This window comes from Aricia agestis, chromosome 10 (assembly GCF_905147365.1).
Source record: "Aricia agestis chromosome 10, ilAriAges1.1, whole genome shotgun sequence".
Lineage (NCBI taxonomy): Eukaryota > Metazoa > Arthropoda > Insecta > Lepidoptera > Lycaenidae > Aricia > Aricia agestis.
In genome coordinates this window covers 17282795-17301446 of record NC_056415.1, presented here as the reverse complement: position 1 = coordinate 17301446, position 18652 = coordinate 17282795, and the positions used below count along the sequence as shown (strand labels likewise).

At 32.7% G+C, this 18652-nt stretch overlaps 2 protein-coding genes across 2 annotated transcripts; both read left to right on the top strand.

The window, feature by feature from the left end:
- The first annotated feature begins 1053 nt into the window (after positions 1 to 1053).
- On the top strand, positions 1054 to 5285 carry LOC121730957 (elongation of very long chain fatty acids protein 2-like). The gene is made up of 5 exons (XM_042120201.1): positions 1054 to 1177; positions 3419 to 3609; positions 3966 to 4037; positions 4248 to 4550; positions 4976 to 5285. Exons 1-5 carry the CDS (start codon positions 1126 to 1128, stop codon positions 5147 to 5149), a joined length of 792 nt encoding a protein of 263 aa, XP_041976135.1. The 5' UTR covers positions 1054 to 1125; the 3' UTR covers positions 5150 to 5285.
- Positions 5286 to 14375: 9090 nt separating this feature from the next.
- On the top strand, positions 14376 to 18652 carry LOC121731243. Its single transcript, XM_042120599.1, has 5 exons — positions 14376 to 14403; positions 14936 to 15643; positions 15694 to 15852; positions 16918 to 17195; positions 17651 to 18652. The coding sequence occupies exons 1-5, from the start codon at positions 14376 to 14378 to the stop codon at positions 18650 to 18652; spliced, it is 2175 nt and encodes a 724-aa protein (XP_041976533.1).

Below are 18652 nucleotides of genomic sequence, written 5' to 3'. Positions count from 1 at the left end.
ATTTCTAGTATTTACATTATGATTATCACTTTTCTTTTTGATATTCAAACTTTGCGCATTTAATAATTTTACTCATATCAGTATACCTTAAAATTTGAACAATCTGGCGTTATCAAAACCAAAGCAACTAATATATATTCTGTGACCAAAGTTACGAGGGTTCAAAAATACGACGAAACGTTTCGAGAAAAGGTAGGTATTGCACCGGCCTTGCGCTTCGCTTGGCTCGTCTTGGCGGTTTTTTTATTATATTATAATTATTATCAGTTTGAAGGTATTTATTATATTATTAATATGTATGTTAGATTTCAAATGGCTATATGGGCCTCTGATGCCCGAAATAAAAATGATTTGATTTGATCAATTCAAGATTGGCCAAATACAGGGATAGAGAAAATCTAAGATTTGCCAAAAGATAAGATTTTACCTTCGATCAAATATTTCTTTGACAGATATAATATCTTTGAGGATTATTAATGAGTCACTTTTGTAATTTACTGTTTCTCATTTGCCTAGACGTATAAACAATTACAGGAATTTCAATAGTCAGAATTTTTTTATTAATTTCACAAATAAATTCATTCTCAACCCAGGTATTGAAAATAATTATTTTTAGTCTCGGAATACTCCAGCAAGCAAATGGCATATTTATTCTTAATTCTGATACACACAAAAATCATTCGAGAGTTTAAGTAAAATAGGACATCTAATAGTTTACATTTAGTTTATGTTTAATGGAACCACCACTACCAACCAACCTTTCTTAACCTATTTAACATTAAAAATTTTGTTAAGGTCGATTTTAAAGAATTAAGTTTAAAGATTTACGTCTCATTAGTTATTCGCACGTTATTCGGTCCCGCTTTAAGTTAGGTTTGTACTATTTGTTTATTTATTAGAAATTATAAGTTTCCAATAAACACCACCTTCGATTGACGTAAAGATATTAATTAATTCGTTTCTATAAAAATCAGCAATGAAAATCGTGGAATAATGAATGTAAATGAAAAAGTTGGCAAGTGGAATATAAATTTAGGTGTAGCGTCGTGATTAGGTTTAGTACGATTTCGGCGGACAGAAGATGCGCAGGGTCATAGTTTGAGTGGAACAGGAGAATACAGCAGGATGGAGAACGTATCGACGATCAGTGAAAAACCCTTTTGGGAACACAAAAACTGTAAGTTCTTTAAAATTATTATTTTTAACAAAAAATCAAAACCGACTTCCAAGGTAAAAACAATAATAGCATCCATATTATATGAACTAAAAAGTATTAAATAATTTTTCCTATCTAATAGTGCCTTTTTCCGAATTCGGCTAAAAATCAACTATTTCTGTACTCAATCTTCATCATTTTGAAGTCGGTACCAGTTCCAAAAGTTTCAATATATCGCTGGCCCCGGGCAACAAAGCGGTAAACTTTTTAATGTTATTTGATTTTTGGCTTCTCTGAGTATTAGTCTATCACCCCTATTTATTTCATATTTTTAAAATAATATTTTGGGTATAATAAATGACAAAAGCTTTATTGAATCGAAAATTCTCTTACGACTTAAACTGTATTCTTGCATTACTCTATGAAACATAACTAAAAAAACCGGTGAAGATACGATACAACTAAGCTTTCGCTGTAAGATACCCCAGAAGAACGGAGTAATCGGCTGGTACGCTCGAAATCTAAAGCGAAAAATACGTCGTACTATGTTCTTACAGCCGTAAATCTCAAGCGGTTTGGTGTTTTTATAAAGTCAATAAACAATGTTACAATTGAAACAATATCGTTTATTAGTTGTATTATACTTTTTTCAATTATTTCAATAATTTTTTATACTATTACAATTATTTTGATATGGTTAAATAGGTAAAAAAATTAACTTTCATATGAGACATCACACATTTGTTTTGGACCACTGTACGCTGCACTATAAACAAAATAGATTATATTGTCTCTCCTGAACAAAACGAGTTTTGATATTACGCCTTTAATGCCCGGGGCCAGCGATAAAATAAAATAAAAATAAAATAAAAAATGTTTTATTTCTGAGTAAATTTGAATCAAATTTTTTCAGAATGTCTACCTGATGCCTACCACCGGTTCGGGAACTACCCCGGCGAGAAGAACCGGCGTAAGAAACTCGCACGGGTTCCACTTTTTACCAAAAAAGTGAGAGAAATTTTTTTTTTTTTTAAATAAAGTTTACAATTTTGTAACTTAATATTATATACAATGTCAACATACATAATTGTAAGTCATAATATAATAATGTAGAAGTAGCCTTGCAAGAAGCCATCCTACTCCCAAGATGTGCCATCTTCTATGAAATCATTGACCTTATAATAAGCTTTGGCACACAAACGCTCTTTGACTACTTTTTTAAATTTATTAATGGAAAGATTTTGAACGTTTTCTGGGATTTTATTGTAAAGGCGTATACATTGACCTTTAAAAGATTTACTGACTTTACTAAGTCTGATCACTGGCATGTCCAGCTTGTGCTTATTTCTAGTATTTCTACAGTGAATGTCACTTTTAACTTTAAATTTATTTATATATATATTTTTTTTTATAATATATAATATATATATATATATATATATATATATATATATATATATATATATATATATATATATATATATATATATATATATATATATATATATATAATATCAGCTGCAGATCATTTTAAACAATACTTACATTAAAAAAAATCAAAGTTAACACATTGGTGACCCTGTCGTGGTAATGATGATGATGATGATGATGAAAGTAATTTGCATAGTAGCATATGCTTTCAGTTCTTAAAACAGCGCCTAAGCCCCCAAACTTGTATCTATAAGGAATCCGGAGTTCACTTAGTATCTTCGGAACCATAGTATACCTCGGTGCAAAATCTTGCGTTTTGGTAGCATATACTTAGGATGCTTCTGATCAAAACCAAAATCACCATAATATGTTTCCATATAAATTTCGAGGAGTTCCCTCGATTACTCATGGTTCCCATCATCAAGTCACCACTTTTGTGAAAATGGGACCAAATTGGAGTGAAACCTTATACAACAAAACAAAAATTTCGAAAATCGGTTCACAAACGGCGGAGTAATCGTTGAACATACACAAATAAAAATAAAAAAATATATCCACAGCCCAACATATAACCTCCTCCTTTTCGGAAGTCGGTTAAAAATGTGATAATAAATGTGACAGCTGTTAGAATTTCTAAACTTACAAACTATTAATAAATTTAACTTTAAATAGAGCTATATCAACTAATTTTTTTTTAAATCGTCTATAGCCTACGAATAATAAAAACTATTTATTATTCGTAGTCTATAACATAAAACGCTTCTATTAATTTGTTAACAAACTTTGTTCTCTCTCTTTATCTTTATTTATAATATTTGTTTTCTATTGCAGATTCTTACGCAGATGAATGGTTCCTCGTTGGATCAAACTCGCAATTCTTCCTCATTCTCTCTGCCTACCTGGTGTTTGTGTTGAAAGTCGGACCCTCTTTAATGAAAGATAGAGCACCCTTTAAATTAACAAACATTTTACTGGCGTACAACATAGTGCAGGTGGCGGTTTCAGCATACATTTTCAAATTGGTAAGTACTTAACCTTTGTCTACACTCTACGATTTGTGTGTAAATTTTTCATTAGGCATTTCATTGGTCTATTTCCATTTATTAGCATCAACAATAATAATATCATACGATTTAGTTTATCATAAAAATATTATATAAAGTTTATCACTTCAGAATCAGTGGCAAATTAATTTATATTATGGTATACTTAAACTACTATAATATAACTTATGCACTTCTTATATACATCCGTAAATTACTTTGCACCAGTCGTATAGTAGAGCAAATCAATTATCAAATACCAACACTAAAAAATATAATAAAATGAGATTTATACTCAAAAATGAAGTAACATTAATTGACTATTTGTTTTATAGGCCTTTGGTATAATATATAACACGATAACTGAAGAGAAATGCATCTACGAATCCGATAAGCTGCAGTACAAGGTTAGTACAATTAGTATTAGGAGCTAACGCTAAAGGAATTTAAACTAATAAAAACCACTAATGATATTATATAAGTCTAAGCAACAATCAGGGAAAATCTGTTATTTAATATAACTTTAAAATCATTGATATAACCTCAGAATAATTACATTTTTAGTATCTAAATCATATCTTAGAATCATGAAATATTAACATCTTTGTTATTTTCAGTATTTCTACGCCCTACACGTGTATACGCTCGCTAAGCTATCCGAGCTTCTGGATACCATCTTCTTCGTGCTCCGTAAGAAGGATCGCCAGGTCTCCTTCCTCCATGTCTACCACCACTCCGCCGTCTTCTTCTACTCCTGGGCTCTTATGTCCTACAACAGGCAGGCTTTCTTGTCCGTTACGGTCGTTGGCTTCCTAAACTCCTTCGTCCATCTGGTCATGTACTCGTACTACGCACTTTCAGTATTTCCGAGCTTAGAAAAATTCCTGTGGTGGAAGAAGTATATCACGAAAATGCAGATGGTAAGTCTTCTGATCTTTCGTTTTCGTTTTCATTTATTTAATCCAATTAAATAGTAACCACTCATTGTGTATTTTGACATATTTATTAAAGTCCGTAAAGCCTTTTAAGTCCTTGAAGTTTGGAAAAATTGTTAGTTTTTATGCAAATATTATAAGAATAAAGGAAAAATGATATTTGTTTAAAAAAAAAATCAAATTAATTCTATAATTATAAACTTACAACAATTAACCGTGTACCTATTTAATTGTTTGAAGTTTGAACACATTCACAATTATTGCGCATTTAGTATTTACGTCAATAGACATCTAAATTTTAATTTCTAAATTATTTATTAACAGTTAATTAATAATTTAGAAATTAAAATTGAGTTACTACATAAATCTCTCTTTAATGTTCCATTCATCAATATAATATTTTTTCTCAGATCCAATTCGCTATGATAATAGTGTACGTCATATACGAGAATACGATGACCCCATGCAAGTTGCCGAGCACGCTGTTCATCCACATGCTGGCTAACGTATCCCTCGTGTTCATCCTATTCGCCGACTTCTACAGGAAAACCTACAAAACATCACCAAATGCAAAGAAGAAATGAAGAATGAGAGATTTAAATTAAATTAATCTCTGTGATAAGAAAATTTTGTTTATTGAGAACAAAGAAATCAAATGTTAACAAGAAACTTAATGCACCATGAATTTATAATAAATTATGTTACTTTTTTCATTCATACTACAACATTTTTTTTTTTCAATCAAGGTATCTAAGAAAACTGTTTTTAATTATTTATTTTATTATGTAAGAGAACTATGTATGTTAGCTGAGTAACTGTGTTATATTTATACCGGTATAAGATAATAAATAAAATAAATATAAATAAATAAAATATCTTTTTATTCAAAATGGGTATCATGATACACTTTTTGAAAGTTGAACGAAGAAACTACGTTGCCTACCACCGGTTCGGGAACTACCCCGCCGAGAAGAACCGGCGTAAGAAACTCGCACGGGGCCATCTTTTGCAAAAAAAAAATGGAAAATTACAATGTTATGGCTTACAGCTATGTAACAAAATTAAAAGAAAAGTAACCTGCATGGAGCCACCCTATTCCCAAGGTGTGCTGTCCTCGAAGAAATCATTGACTTTATAATACGCTTTAGCACACAAACGTTCTTTAACTGCTTTTTTAAATTTGTTTAAAGGTAGATTTTGAACATTTTCTGGGATTTTATTGTATAGGCGTATACATTGGCCTTTAAAGGATTTGCTTATTTTGGCTAGTCTGAACATTGGTATGCTAACTTGTTCTTATTTCTAGTATTTACATTATGATTATCACTTTTCTTTTTGAAAATATTTATGTTCTTTCTAACATATAAGAGATTTTCCAAAATGTATTGAGATGTGACGGTCAGAATTCTTATTTCTTTAAATTTTTCTCTTAGAGATTCCAAAGACGACATCTTATAAATAGAACGAATAGCTCGCTTCTGCAGCACAAATATTGTATTAATGTCCGCCGCGTTTCCCCGCAAGAGGATGCCGTAAGACATTATGCTATGAAAGTAGCTAAAGTAAACTAATCGCGCGGTCTCTACATCAGTGATTTCACGAATTTTTTTAACAGCATATGCTGCAGAACTAAGCTTATCTGCCAGTTTCGCAATATGTGGACCCCATTGTAACTTACAATCCAGCGTTATGCCTAGGAATACGGTGGTGTCTACTAAATTCATTTTCTCATCATTTAATAGTACATTGGTTTGTACTTGCCTAACATTTGGCAAGATAAATTTTAAACATTTTGTTTTATTAGAGTTCAAAAGTAAATTATTAGCATTAAACCAATGTACTATTTTTGAGAGAGCACTATTTACCTCGTCATAATTAAATTGTCGCCTCTTCACATTAAAAATTAGTGAAGTGTCATCAGCAAAAAGTACTATCTCATGCTTATCTTTAACAAGATAAGGTAAATCATTTATATAGATGAGAAAAAGAAAAGGCCCTAAAATGGACCCTTGTGGCACACCTAGTTTTATTTTGGTTCCATTAGACCTTATGGAGTTAACTTCCACCCTCTGCGTTCTATTTGTAAGGTAAGATTTTAGAAGTTTAAGTGCCGTGCCCCTTACACCATAATGGTGTAGTTTTCTTATTAGAGTATCATACTCCACACAGTCAAATGCTTTAGAGAGATCGCAGAAAATACCAAGTGCATCCTGCGACTCCTCCCAAGCTTCAAAAATACTACACAGAAGACTAATGCCTGCATCTGTTGTAGACCGACCTTTAGTAAAACCAAATTGATTATTATGTAATTAATTATTTGAGTTAAAATGAGCAAGTAATTGATTTAGAATTATTTTTTCAAAGACTTTACTTAAAGTCGGCAATATGGATATTGGTCTATAGTTGGCTGGGTCTGATTTCTTCCCAGCTTTAAATAGAGGCATCACCTTGCTGTGCTTCATTAAGTCTGGGAACACACCACTTTCGATACAATTATTAAAAACTAAAGCTAGGTAAGGGGCAATGATGTCAATTACTGATTTTATAATTTTTGTGGACATACCCCAGAGATCAGTGGTACTTTTAATATTGATTGATTTGAAAGTCTTGATAATATCTCTGGAGTCAATATCTCTAAAAATAAAATTGACATCACATTCCTTGACATGTTCTCTAAGTATTTTTTCTGCAACTGTAGGTGATGAATTTAAGTTCTTTGTAGTTGAAATTGGAATGTCTGCAAAAAACTTCTCAAAGACTGTCGCAACCTCAAGATCAGAATTGATTTTTTTATTATTAATTAAAAGTTCAAATTTAGAGTTACGACAGCGACTTTTCCAGTCTCATCCGCAATTATTTTCCAGGTGGTTTTCACTTTATTTTTAGAGTCTCTAATTTTCTCTTTAATTTGAAGTGCCTTCGCTGCTTGACAGGCCTTTTTAAAAGTTTTTGAGTATTTCTTGACGTACAATTTAAAAACTTCACTCCGGTTTATAGTTTTCTCGTTATACAAATCATATAATTTTTGTCTACTTACAATAATACCTGCAGTTGCCCATTTTTTGAAATTATTTCTTTTATTATTCAAACTGACCGTTTTAGAAGTAAATACAGCGTTATATTGCTGAATTACTCTATTGAATAAATTGTTAAACGCTTTATCTGGATCATTTGATACATTCAACTTCTCAAAACTTGATGATAATTTACTTCTAAATTTCTCAATACGTTTTGTATTTATAGGTATATATTCAATTTTTTCTTTTAAATTAGTATCACAATTTATATTAAATGAAGCTAGCTGTCCACAGTGATCAGAGCTTAATACATTATTTATTTCCTTCCTATAGGGAGTTATGTTGGTGAAAATATTATCTATGCAAGTCGCAGTTGTATCACAAATTCTTGTCGGCTCGTTGAATAAATTAATAAGGTTATACGATTTGAACAATGATGTGAATCTAACAGTGGTGGAGTTAAGGTCTAGTAAATTAATATTGAAATCACCACATACTATAATCTTTTTGTTAGATGCACACACTTTTGTTAACACTTGCTCCATTATTTGTTCAAAAGAATCATATAAGCCGGATGGAGGTCTGTATACGCTTACAATAATAAGGTGGCTCAGCTCGATACAGGCTAACTCAGCAATTCGTTCAGTTGACAGTCTAACAATATCCTTACGTTCTTTAAATTTAAGTTTTTTCTTAATCAATATTAAGGAGCCACCCCTAATAGCATTCTCTCGACTGAACGAACTTGCTAGCTGATGATCAGAATAATTAAATGACAATTCATAATTTTTTAACCAATGTTCTGATACACACAAAATGTCAATGTTACATTCATTTAAAAATAACTCAATTTCTAATTCTTTTCCTATTTTTCCCTGTAAGTTCTGATGCACCAAGTTTATATTAAAATTACAATTTTGTCTAGAAATCTTACTAGGTTGTTGGTGGTAGGCATTAGTATTATTATTTTTGTTTAATAATATACTGCTAGAGTGTGCCTCTGTTGTCCTAGAATCTAATTTAAATTATTTGGAACATATTCCAAGCTCTCAGTTATATATTGATTAGAATAAGAACACTGCTCAATAAAAGCAGTGGTCGGCTTAGCCAATTTTTTGGCTTGTCTTAAAACTATAAAATTGTATAGCCATTTAGCTAAATGTCGAGTTAAAAAATTAGATAAGAAATACTTATCATATGTCAAATTACCTAATCTAGAATTGAAAATATTATTAATGTCCACCACATCTATTTGTGGTAAGGTATTACTTAATACCAAACAATTTTGATTTGTTGCACTACATAGTAGGCTGTTCAGCTTAAACCTAATATAATTTTCCTTACTCTCGTGTGGCAATTTCTTTATATAAGGAAAGGTAAACAAAATAAGTCGACTAACGTTTTCTTTTCTACTTAATGTATTAATATAATCTGTCATTTGTTTTTTGTTTATCTTTCCCCTTCTCCCGACTAAGATAACTATGGTTGTGTTGGGACAGCAAGCAGAATTTATTGCCCTGCTAATTACTTGTTCAAATGATGCCCCGGGCAAACAAGTGCTAATTACTTGCTGACCCACACTTAATTTATTAATAAGTACACTAACGCTATGTCCTATTTCATCACAGTATATATTAACTGGGGCATTGGTCCTATTATAATTATTTTTTGAGGGTTCAGTATGAGCCTTTACCTCTGAACAGGTAACTGAAATGTCAAGATCATGCTGTGAATGATTTACATTTCTGAGACACTGACAGTTATTGAGCAAAGAGTTTACTCGTTCCTCATTGTAGCGTCCCATTTCTATTAAACCATCCATAGCCGATATATGACAGACAATTTCTTTTTGCGCTAATTCATATTTAATTTTTATTTGTGTTAGGGAAGTATGTAGTTCTGTAATTTCAGACTGAAGGCTACATACATCAGCCTCGTAGCTAAGCCTAGTATGTTCCAACTCTTCACAGCAGCTTAATAATTGATCTTTAACTATTTGTTTATTTTTTGATAAATTTTTAAGCTGCTTCATAATTTTTCGGTTTTTTTGTAGCAATTCTTCAGTTTTTCTAATACATTTTTTAACTTTAACATATTTTTTTATCTTCCTTTTACTGTTCATGGTGTGACAAGTCGTTATTGTGTCATCACCAGTCAAGTCAATGGTAGTTAAGTTATTTTTTGAAAGGTCCTTTACACTTCCCAGAAGTTCATCATATAAACTTTGTGTTTTTTCAAATTTTTTTGAATTAAGTTCACACTCTAGGGACTTAATATATTCCTGAGCATCCTGAAGCTTCTTTTTAATATTACAACAAAAATAACAAAAATAACTAAACAAAACTAACAAAAACAAAAATAACAAAAATAACAATAAAAATATGTTTAAAATTGACATTCAAGTTGTTGACCATCATATTTTAATATTTCCTAAAACTTGAATCCCTTTTGATTATTGACATAATAAATGTATTACATCACGTAACTACTTTACAATGTTTAGATAATTCATTTATATTTTAAAAGACAGTTTGATATAAGCAATACTTTTACTTTTCCCTTATTATTAAGTAGTCATACATACCAGTAACTATGAAAAATCGTAAACTTGAGGATCAAGCAGGGCTCGATAATAGCACCCCTTGTTCTTTTCATGTACCGAAGTAAGTTAATCTATCACAACAAACATTACGTTGTTTTCTTTATATGACTTAAAAATAATAAATGTTAAGTTACCAACGTCATCAAAAATTCTCATACATACTCAACTGTTTGACCTGAAAAGTTCAGCTAGCTCGATATTTAAATATATTATGTATTACAGTGACAAAATACTTTCGAATTATTGTTATCATCATGCTGACTGCAAATTTTTGTCTCTACTCGTAGTTAACCTTCATACGGTCTTCGGGTCAATTTTGACCCATCTTGAGATAAAAATGGAATTTTCTCAGAAAGTAAGCGCTCAAGAAGTTTGATATTTTATGACTTTTAATTATTTGCTCCAGATTACTTATTACTCGCGTATTTTGTTAAAAATAATTAAAACATTCCACGTATGGCTTTTTTACTCTAACGGTCCTCGGGTCAGAATTATCCGCAGCTAATAATAAAAGCACAGCGCATCTGTTATCGTCCTTATAGTTTATGTATCGTATAACATTTTGTGTGAGACGTTCTTTTGTTCTACCCATACAAGTCTTAGAATCATAATTTATGACAGGACTAATAAAAATAAAATACATTACAATACATGTGCAGCTAGTTGCGTTCAAAAAAATATTTCTGTTTCGACAATATCAAATCAAATTTTGTGGTCTATGTGATTCTGCCACCTATGTTTGAAGTTTGGAATATTCAACCCTACATAGGCAAATAAATCCACCTGATCTTACGGTGGATAATTTTTTGAATCACATCTACTTGAATAAAAAACAGACCACTGTAGTTGGAACTCTATACGTTAGAATAGACCTGGATTACCTCCAAAAATAGTAAAAACTAATAAACGACCTTTATATTCATCATGTTTTACCAAAGATACTACACTTGTCTCTTGCATACCCAAATAAATAAATAAAAAAAATAAAAAAATGTTTTATTCTTCACACAACATTACCAAAAAAATAAGTCGGTGAATAATTTTATTCATTACGATTCATATCAATTCACAACCTAGAAGTAATTTATAGATCTGGCAGAAAACCTGATAAATTAGATATAATCTAATATAAATATCTATATTAGACTACAACAAATATAAAGGTGGCGTAGATACACTGGATAAAGATGCAAAAGAAAAACAATACTTTGGCTTTAGCTTACAATGCTTTCATACTGTTCACAGCTATCAACAGCAGCTAGAAGGAAACAGTGCCTATCAAAACAGCGACACTACTTTGAAAATTCCATCAACTTACTCCTAACAAGAGATAAACGACATAGCTTAGAAGGCTCCCAAATAATTAGTTGTCAAGTATACAGTGCTAAAACTGTAAATAAAACACGTCATTTGCTGTATAGATTGTACTCAGTACTGAGAAATTCGTATGTAAAGATACAGTTGTTCATCTAATACAGTTGTATACAGTAATTGTAATGTACCCAATAAGATATAATTTTATTTTGCTTTTCTTTTCAATTACTGCTTTGTTCCATTTTATAAAAATATCTAATATAATGAAATTGCCTTTTAAATTATAATATTATATATTTCGCTCGGCTCCGTCGGCATTAATCATCCGCAATTTCATAGGAACTGGAAAACGAGAACCGTACATTTTCCCACAAAAAAATAGTTTATGTCATTCCCCATGGTCTACTCTATATTGAAGCTAAATTACATAAAAATCGGACTAGTGTTTCGTGAGATAAGCGTGTTCAAACAAACAAACTCTTCAGATTTATAAAACAAAGTATATATTATTATGTATAATAAATTATATATTTTTTTAATTATAAGTATTTTTATAAAAATAAATATATTACATGTGAAAGAAATCCTAATAATTAACTAATAAATTTTTATTTTTGGCAAATTTTTCACTATAATTATACTACTTGGGTCAAACCTGACCCAAAGCACGGCAACGTTTGTAAAATTAAATACCTTATTACGTCGATCGTGGGAATCGCAGACACAATAGATTTTCAATTATTGTTATGCTACAGCCGGATTGGCAGGGTTCGGAAACCTAGTTAATTGTCGCGATCCTGTTCGTGAGAAGCGCCATACATTTTCAAAAGAGCGTTTTCATTTCGATTCTGCTCTGAACGGACCGAAATTATTTCTGGTTTTGTTCTAAGAGCAAAATAAAATCGCTCACTGCTCAAAATACCGGTTAGAACCGTTCGCGATATCGCTCGCCCCGCCCACTCACACACACCACAATCCTCACCCATTCCTTTTAAAAACTAGCTTTTTAGTTGAATTTATTATTTCCTAAGATTACAGCCGTCCCCCGAGCAAACGACCTTGACCATACATTTGCCGCGTTGCCGAGGTCGCCCAAAAAACCCTATTTTTTACTTATCTTAGTTCAAAATTGACCTAAAAAAATTAAAACGTGAAATATGTAGTTTATGATATTGTATGAATGAATGAATGAATGAATGAATGAATGAATAATGATTTATTTGCAGCTATTACTTACTATTACACTAAGATACAATAAAAAATAACTTAAATTATGATAATATTAAAACAAAATAATGTCAATAAAATTCCTAAACAAATCAGCCGCAAATTGGACCAAGCTCGGCAGTGTTGGCACACCTAGCAGGTATCCAACGCCGGTCTTCCGCTTGACCCATTCCGTGACCTCACAACCGTCCCGACTTCCTATTTATTATTGTCGATCTATTGGCGTGTGTTTCAAATAAAAGTCATTTGTAAAAACTACGGAGATGCTGAATGTTTTATGCTTGAATTTCAATAAATTGGTTTTACTTTGGAAGCAAGCGAATCATATCATAAGTATAATAAACAAAAATAGAAAATTTAAAACGTGGAAAGGAATGTTGATATACTGAAGATTATTGCTGTATTTTTATTATAGCTTTGTAGCTTTCAATTTATGAGTTTATAAGGCTCTAAATACGGTAAATTATGGAATCTCCGTAGGGGAAGGGCCTTAAAGTCAAGCAGGATGTTAATTTTCAAACGATACCCAAGAATATTATAGTGTCGCCACTCCATCGAAATATAGAAAGATTTCGAAATGAATATGAATAAAAATAGAGGTAAGAAAGTGTATTGATATAAGAATAGGTAAATCTTTTTTATGGTGAGGTTGTTAAAAAAAATTAATAGATTTGGTAGTTATAAGACTGGATTACTAAACAGGATAGTGTGCAAGTCATGGTCTGGGAGCTGTCAATCTTAAAAGTGCCCTCATAGCGTGCATGGATTTTTTTGATGAAAATATATAGTTTAGATTGATTTGCAAACTTAAAAAATGTAAGAAAAAAATAGTGAATAAATGTTTTACTTACAATGAACAGGTCCAAAACTCAATTAATGACCAACAGCATGAGACGTAGGGTTGAGGTAGACGAGCAAGACATACACTATGTCGACGAGTCTACTTGGGCCAGTTAGTTTCTTTTCATAACAGACAAGGGAAGGAAGTCGATCGACGAATCGAAAACTCCTAGAAGAGCTACTGGTCCATGAAGACGCTGATGAAGGGAGATTTACCAATCTCCCTGAAACGCAGACTCGTCGACATGTGTCTTCTGCCCGTCCTAACCTACGGTACATAAACATGGTCATTGACCGATTCGCAAAAGTCCCAACTCGGGGTATGTCAAAGAGCGATGGAGCGCAGTATGTTGGGAGTTATACTCGTGTTTCGTCCTCGAGATTAGTATAATTAGAATATGAACACACAGTAGTAGTAGCTAGTGTCTCCGCTTCAATCACTATGTTTAGAGGTTATAACTCTAAAAAAAAAATATTTAAAAAAAAACTTACAGTTGGTCTCTGGTATATACTCTATGGTTTGCTCGCTTTTCCTGTTCCGGTGGACTCCATTTTCCTCCTTCGGCCAACGGCGTTGATTCGACTCCATAAAGTATTTAGTGCTCGTCCGCTACACTAAATTCCGCGTTCGTGCTAAAATCTGTTAAAAAAATGCCAAAAAGGCGTAACCAAGATAAATTGGATCTAGTTTTTAAAAAATTACGTAAGTTGGAAAAACATTTTAAGCGCGATCGCCATGTTGAACAGGAAGATTCTTCTAGTCAGTGTTCTAGCTCTAGTTCCAGCTCTTCATCTAAATCAGATTCTCCGATGGAAGAAACACCAGGACCATCATATGGTATGCAGATAACTCATAATATTAATAACGTCCCTCGGGACTTCAAATTTTTTCCAGCACCCACGTGTTGCCTCGACACGTGGAAAGTTTTTCAGCATGCATAAATATAACAATATATTGGGCATAATTATGAAAGATCCGCCTTCTCGCGTCACAGACGCGAGACAGTGATTTATAACGGAGTCTTGCTATGCAGCGCTTTTTAAATGGCATGAAATACAATGGAGCACGTGGTCGGTCTACCCGACGGCAAAGGCATGCATACGCTATAGCCTTTAACCGGTTTCTCGCGTCACAACAGCTATCGCTTGAGCTGTAGGCGCGGTGTGTCCGTTAACGACGGTTTTCAGATAATAACATGCCTTTAACCGGTTTCTCGCGTCTCAACAATCTTTGCTTGTAAAGACGCGGTGATCTTCCGTTCACGACGGTTTTCAGAATATAATATGGCTATAACCGTTTTCTCACGTCACAACAGCTGCATTAGCTTGGATAGACGTGGTGATTTACGACGGTTTGTATCTTATTTCAGGTAATATGGCTAATGAGCCTAGCCAAAATGTGCTTCCCCAGACGTGTTACGCTGCTGTAGAGCCTCAATTAGAGGTTCAAATCAATTCTGATGTAAATTTGCTTCCAAGTACAAGCAATATTAATGAAACTGGTGAAAACCAGGGCACAAATGATGATTTTTCAGAAATCTTGGGCGAAGATCCGTCTACTTCTGTTGCATATGGCCCAGATATCCACAAAGAAGTAGCTTCTAGATTCACCTACATAGCCACTAAAGGGCTAGATAAAGAAGCACGAAAAAATCTAGTAGAAAAGTTTCAAATACCCAATAATTCTAAATTCATAGCTGCACCAAAGCTTAATGCTGAACTAAAAGCTGCCATAATCGACACGGCTGTAAAACGTGACAAGTCTATTGAAATCAAACAATGCGAGATAGCAGCAGCTATCTCTTCGCTGGGGACTATTATCTCTAATGAAATCAAGTCGGGCTCGGATAAAGAGCTTATACAAAGTCTGATGGACATGGGTCGACTACTATGTGATATTCAATATAACCAGTCCTTATGCAGAAGAAGCCTTATTTTAGGTCATGTAAGGAAGGAATTAAGAGACCATCTTTCTTCAACTAATATAGAGGAAAACCTCTTTGGACAAAATTTTATTGAAACTATAAAAACTGCAAAGGCAGTTTCTAAATCAAGCTCTGATCTTAAACCAGAAGCACGTAGGCAATTTTTTTCAGCAAGCTCCTCAAGAGGTAATTTAAACTCCAAGGCGAGGCCCACTACTCGCAGGCAGCAGACGGGCCAAACGCCACGCCAACAACAGCCTGCTGCGGCACGGACCAGACCTGTGACACAGAGAAGGAACGGTCAACCTTACTCGAGGTCATCCAAACAAAACCGCCGTCAGTAGACGAGGTGTGTTATGCAGGTAGACTTTCTTACTTTTATAAACAGTGGAGTTTAATCACTTCTAGCAGTACTATTTTATCTTGGATAAAAGGCTACAAAATTAAATTAAATAAGTCTATACAACAAAATTTTCCTCAAAGTTCCTCCAATTTATCTATGTTAGATGTAAAGGAATTAGAAGAACATGTTAACAGTCTAATATCAATTGGTGCTGTATCACCATGTACTCCTTGTGTCGATCAATTTGTATCCCGGGTTTTTCTAGTTCCTAAACCAAATGGTAAAAAAAGATTTATTTTGAACCTAAAAGAATTTAATAAATATGTTAATAAGCAACATTTTAAATTGGAGGATATTCGAACGGTGTTAAATCTCATTACCAAAGATTCTTATCTGGCAACACTCGACTTGAAGGATGCTTATTTTTTAATTAATGTTCATCCTTCTTCTAGGAAATATCTTCGTTTCTATATTGGTCACCAACTGTATGAGTTCAATGTTTTACCATTTGGATTATGTACAGCCCCTTATATTTTCACAAAAATAATGAAGCCAATTGTGAATATCTTAAGATCTAATGGGTTACTGTCTTCAATTTATCTCGATGACTTATTACTGATTGGGGCTAGTTATGATGAATGTGCAAGAAACATAGATATTACGAAAAGGTTACTAGTGAACCTAGGGTTTATTATAAACCAAGAAAAAAGTGTTATGTATCCATCAAAGACAGTAAGATATTTAGGCTATGTTATTGACACACACAATTGGACTTTAAGTTTACCGTGTGAAAAAAGAATTAAAATTAAAAATGAACTTTTATACATTATGCAATTAAAAAGATGTAGAATAAGAAAATTTGCAAGGTTAATTGGGTTATTAGTTTCAGCATGTCCAGCCATAGAATATGGTTGGTTATATTTAAAACAGTTAGAGAGGTGTAAATATCTTAATTTAATGGAAAATAATGATTATAATGAGTACATGACATTACCTAGTTCACTTTTGCCGGATTTGAATTGGTGGCTTAGCTCCATAATGTATTCAAATAACAGTATCAAAGATGACAATAACTATTGTCTAGAAATATTCTCTGACGCCTCAACTACGGGGTGGGGTGCCAGCTGTGGAGACCAAAGGGATAGCGGCAGATGGTCACAAGAGGAAATTCACTTTCATATAAATCAATTGGAACTTCTTGCAGCATATTTTGCCCTAAAGATATTCTCAAAAAATTACAGTAACTGTAATATTTTAATGAGGGTTGATAATACAACAGCTATTAGCTACATCAATCGTATGGGAGGTATACAATATCCTCATCTTTCAAAGGTAGCAAGGGACATTTGGCAGTGGTGTGAAGTACGTAAATTATTTGTTTTTGCTTCATATATTAAGTCCTCTGATAATATTATTGCAGATCAAGAGTCAAGAAGGACCCATCCAGATGTAGAATGGGAGTTGTCTTTACAAGGCTATGAAATATTACTAAAAAATCTTTCAGTAATACCAGTCATAGATTTATTTGCTACACGAGTAAACAAAAAGTGTGTAAAATTTGTTTCTTGGTTTAATGATCCAGATGCTTTTACAATAGATGCTTTTACATTAGATTGGTCCAAAATTGGTATTTTTTATGCGTTTCCTCCAGTAGCAATTATTCCTAAAGTATTAAGAAAAATTATTGTAGACAAGGCTGAGGGTATTGTGGTTGTTCCACTGTGGCCTACACAACCCTGGTACCCTATGTTCTTACGCTTGCTAGCTTCTAAATTAGTATATATTGATTGTAATAACTTCTATATTCCTGATTCCAGCCATCGGAACATCCACAGAAACATTACCCTGGTTGCAGGGATTTTGTCAGGACAGCGTTGTTACAACGAGAAATCCCAAGTGCTTCAGCTGATATAATTTTAGCTTCTATATCAGAAAGTACCTTAAAACAATATGATGTATGCTACAAAAAATGGTATGATTTTTGTGTTACTAATATGATAAATATGTTTGAACCTTCAGTTCCTATGATTATACAATTTCTTACCAAGATTTTTGTAGATGGTGCCCAATATGGGACTATCAATTCATATAGATCTGCTCTTTCTTTTATCATTAAAAAATTACCTGATGATGATAGGATTTCCAGGTTTTGTAAGGGTGTGTTTAAATTAAGACCGTCATTACCACGTTATACCTTTACTTGGGATGCAGGTGTCACAATTAACTATTTAGCAACATTATTTCCAAATGAAAATTTGACACTTGAACAGTTAACTAAGAAGTGTGTTACTCTGTTGGCCCTAGTCACTGCACACAGAGTGCAAACATTGTCGAAAATTAAATTAAATGAAATAGTCTATTGTAATGATAAAATAATGATTAAAATCTGTGATTTAATCAAAACTTCAAGACCAGGTATGAAACAACCATTATTATACCTACCTTATTATTGTGAACGTCCTGAGATTTGTCCTGCTAGTACATTAAGAGCTTACATAGACAGGTCTAAAGATATTATAAGACCAGAAAATTATCTTTTTGTCAGCTTTAGAAAACCATATAAAAATGTATCTCCTCAGACGCTCTCTCGTTGGATTAAAATTACATTACAGGATAGTGGGATTGACGTTTCCATATTTAAGTCTCACAGTACAAGACATGCAGCAACTTCTATGGCCAAGAAAATGGGCATTAATATAGATAATATCAGACAAGCTGCTGGATGGAGCGGCAATTCCTCTACCTTTGCTAGGTTCTATGATAGACCTATTATTGACAAAGACAACCTGGCTTTGGCAAATACGCTGTGTTCCTTATAA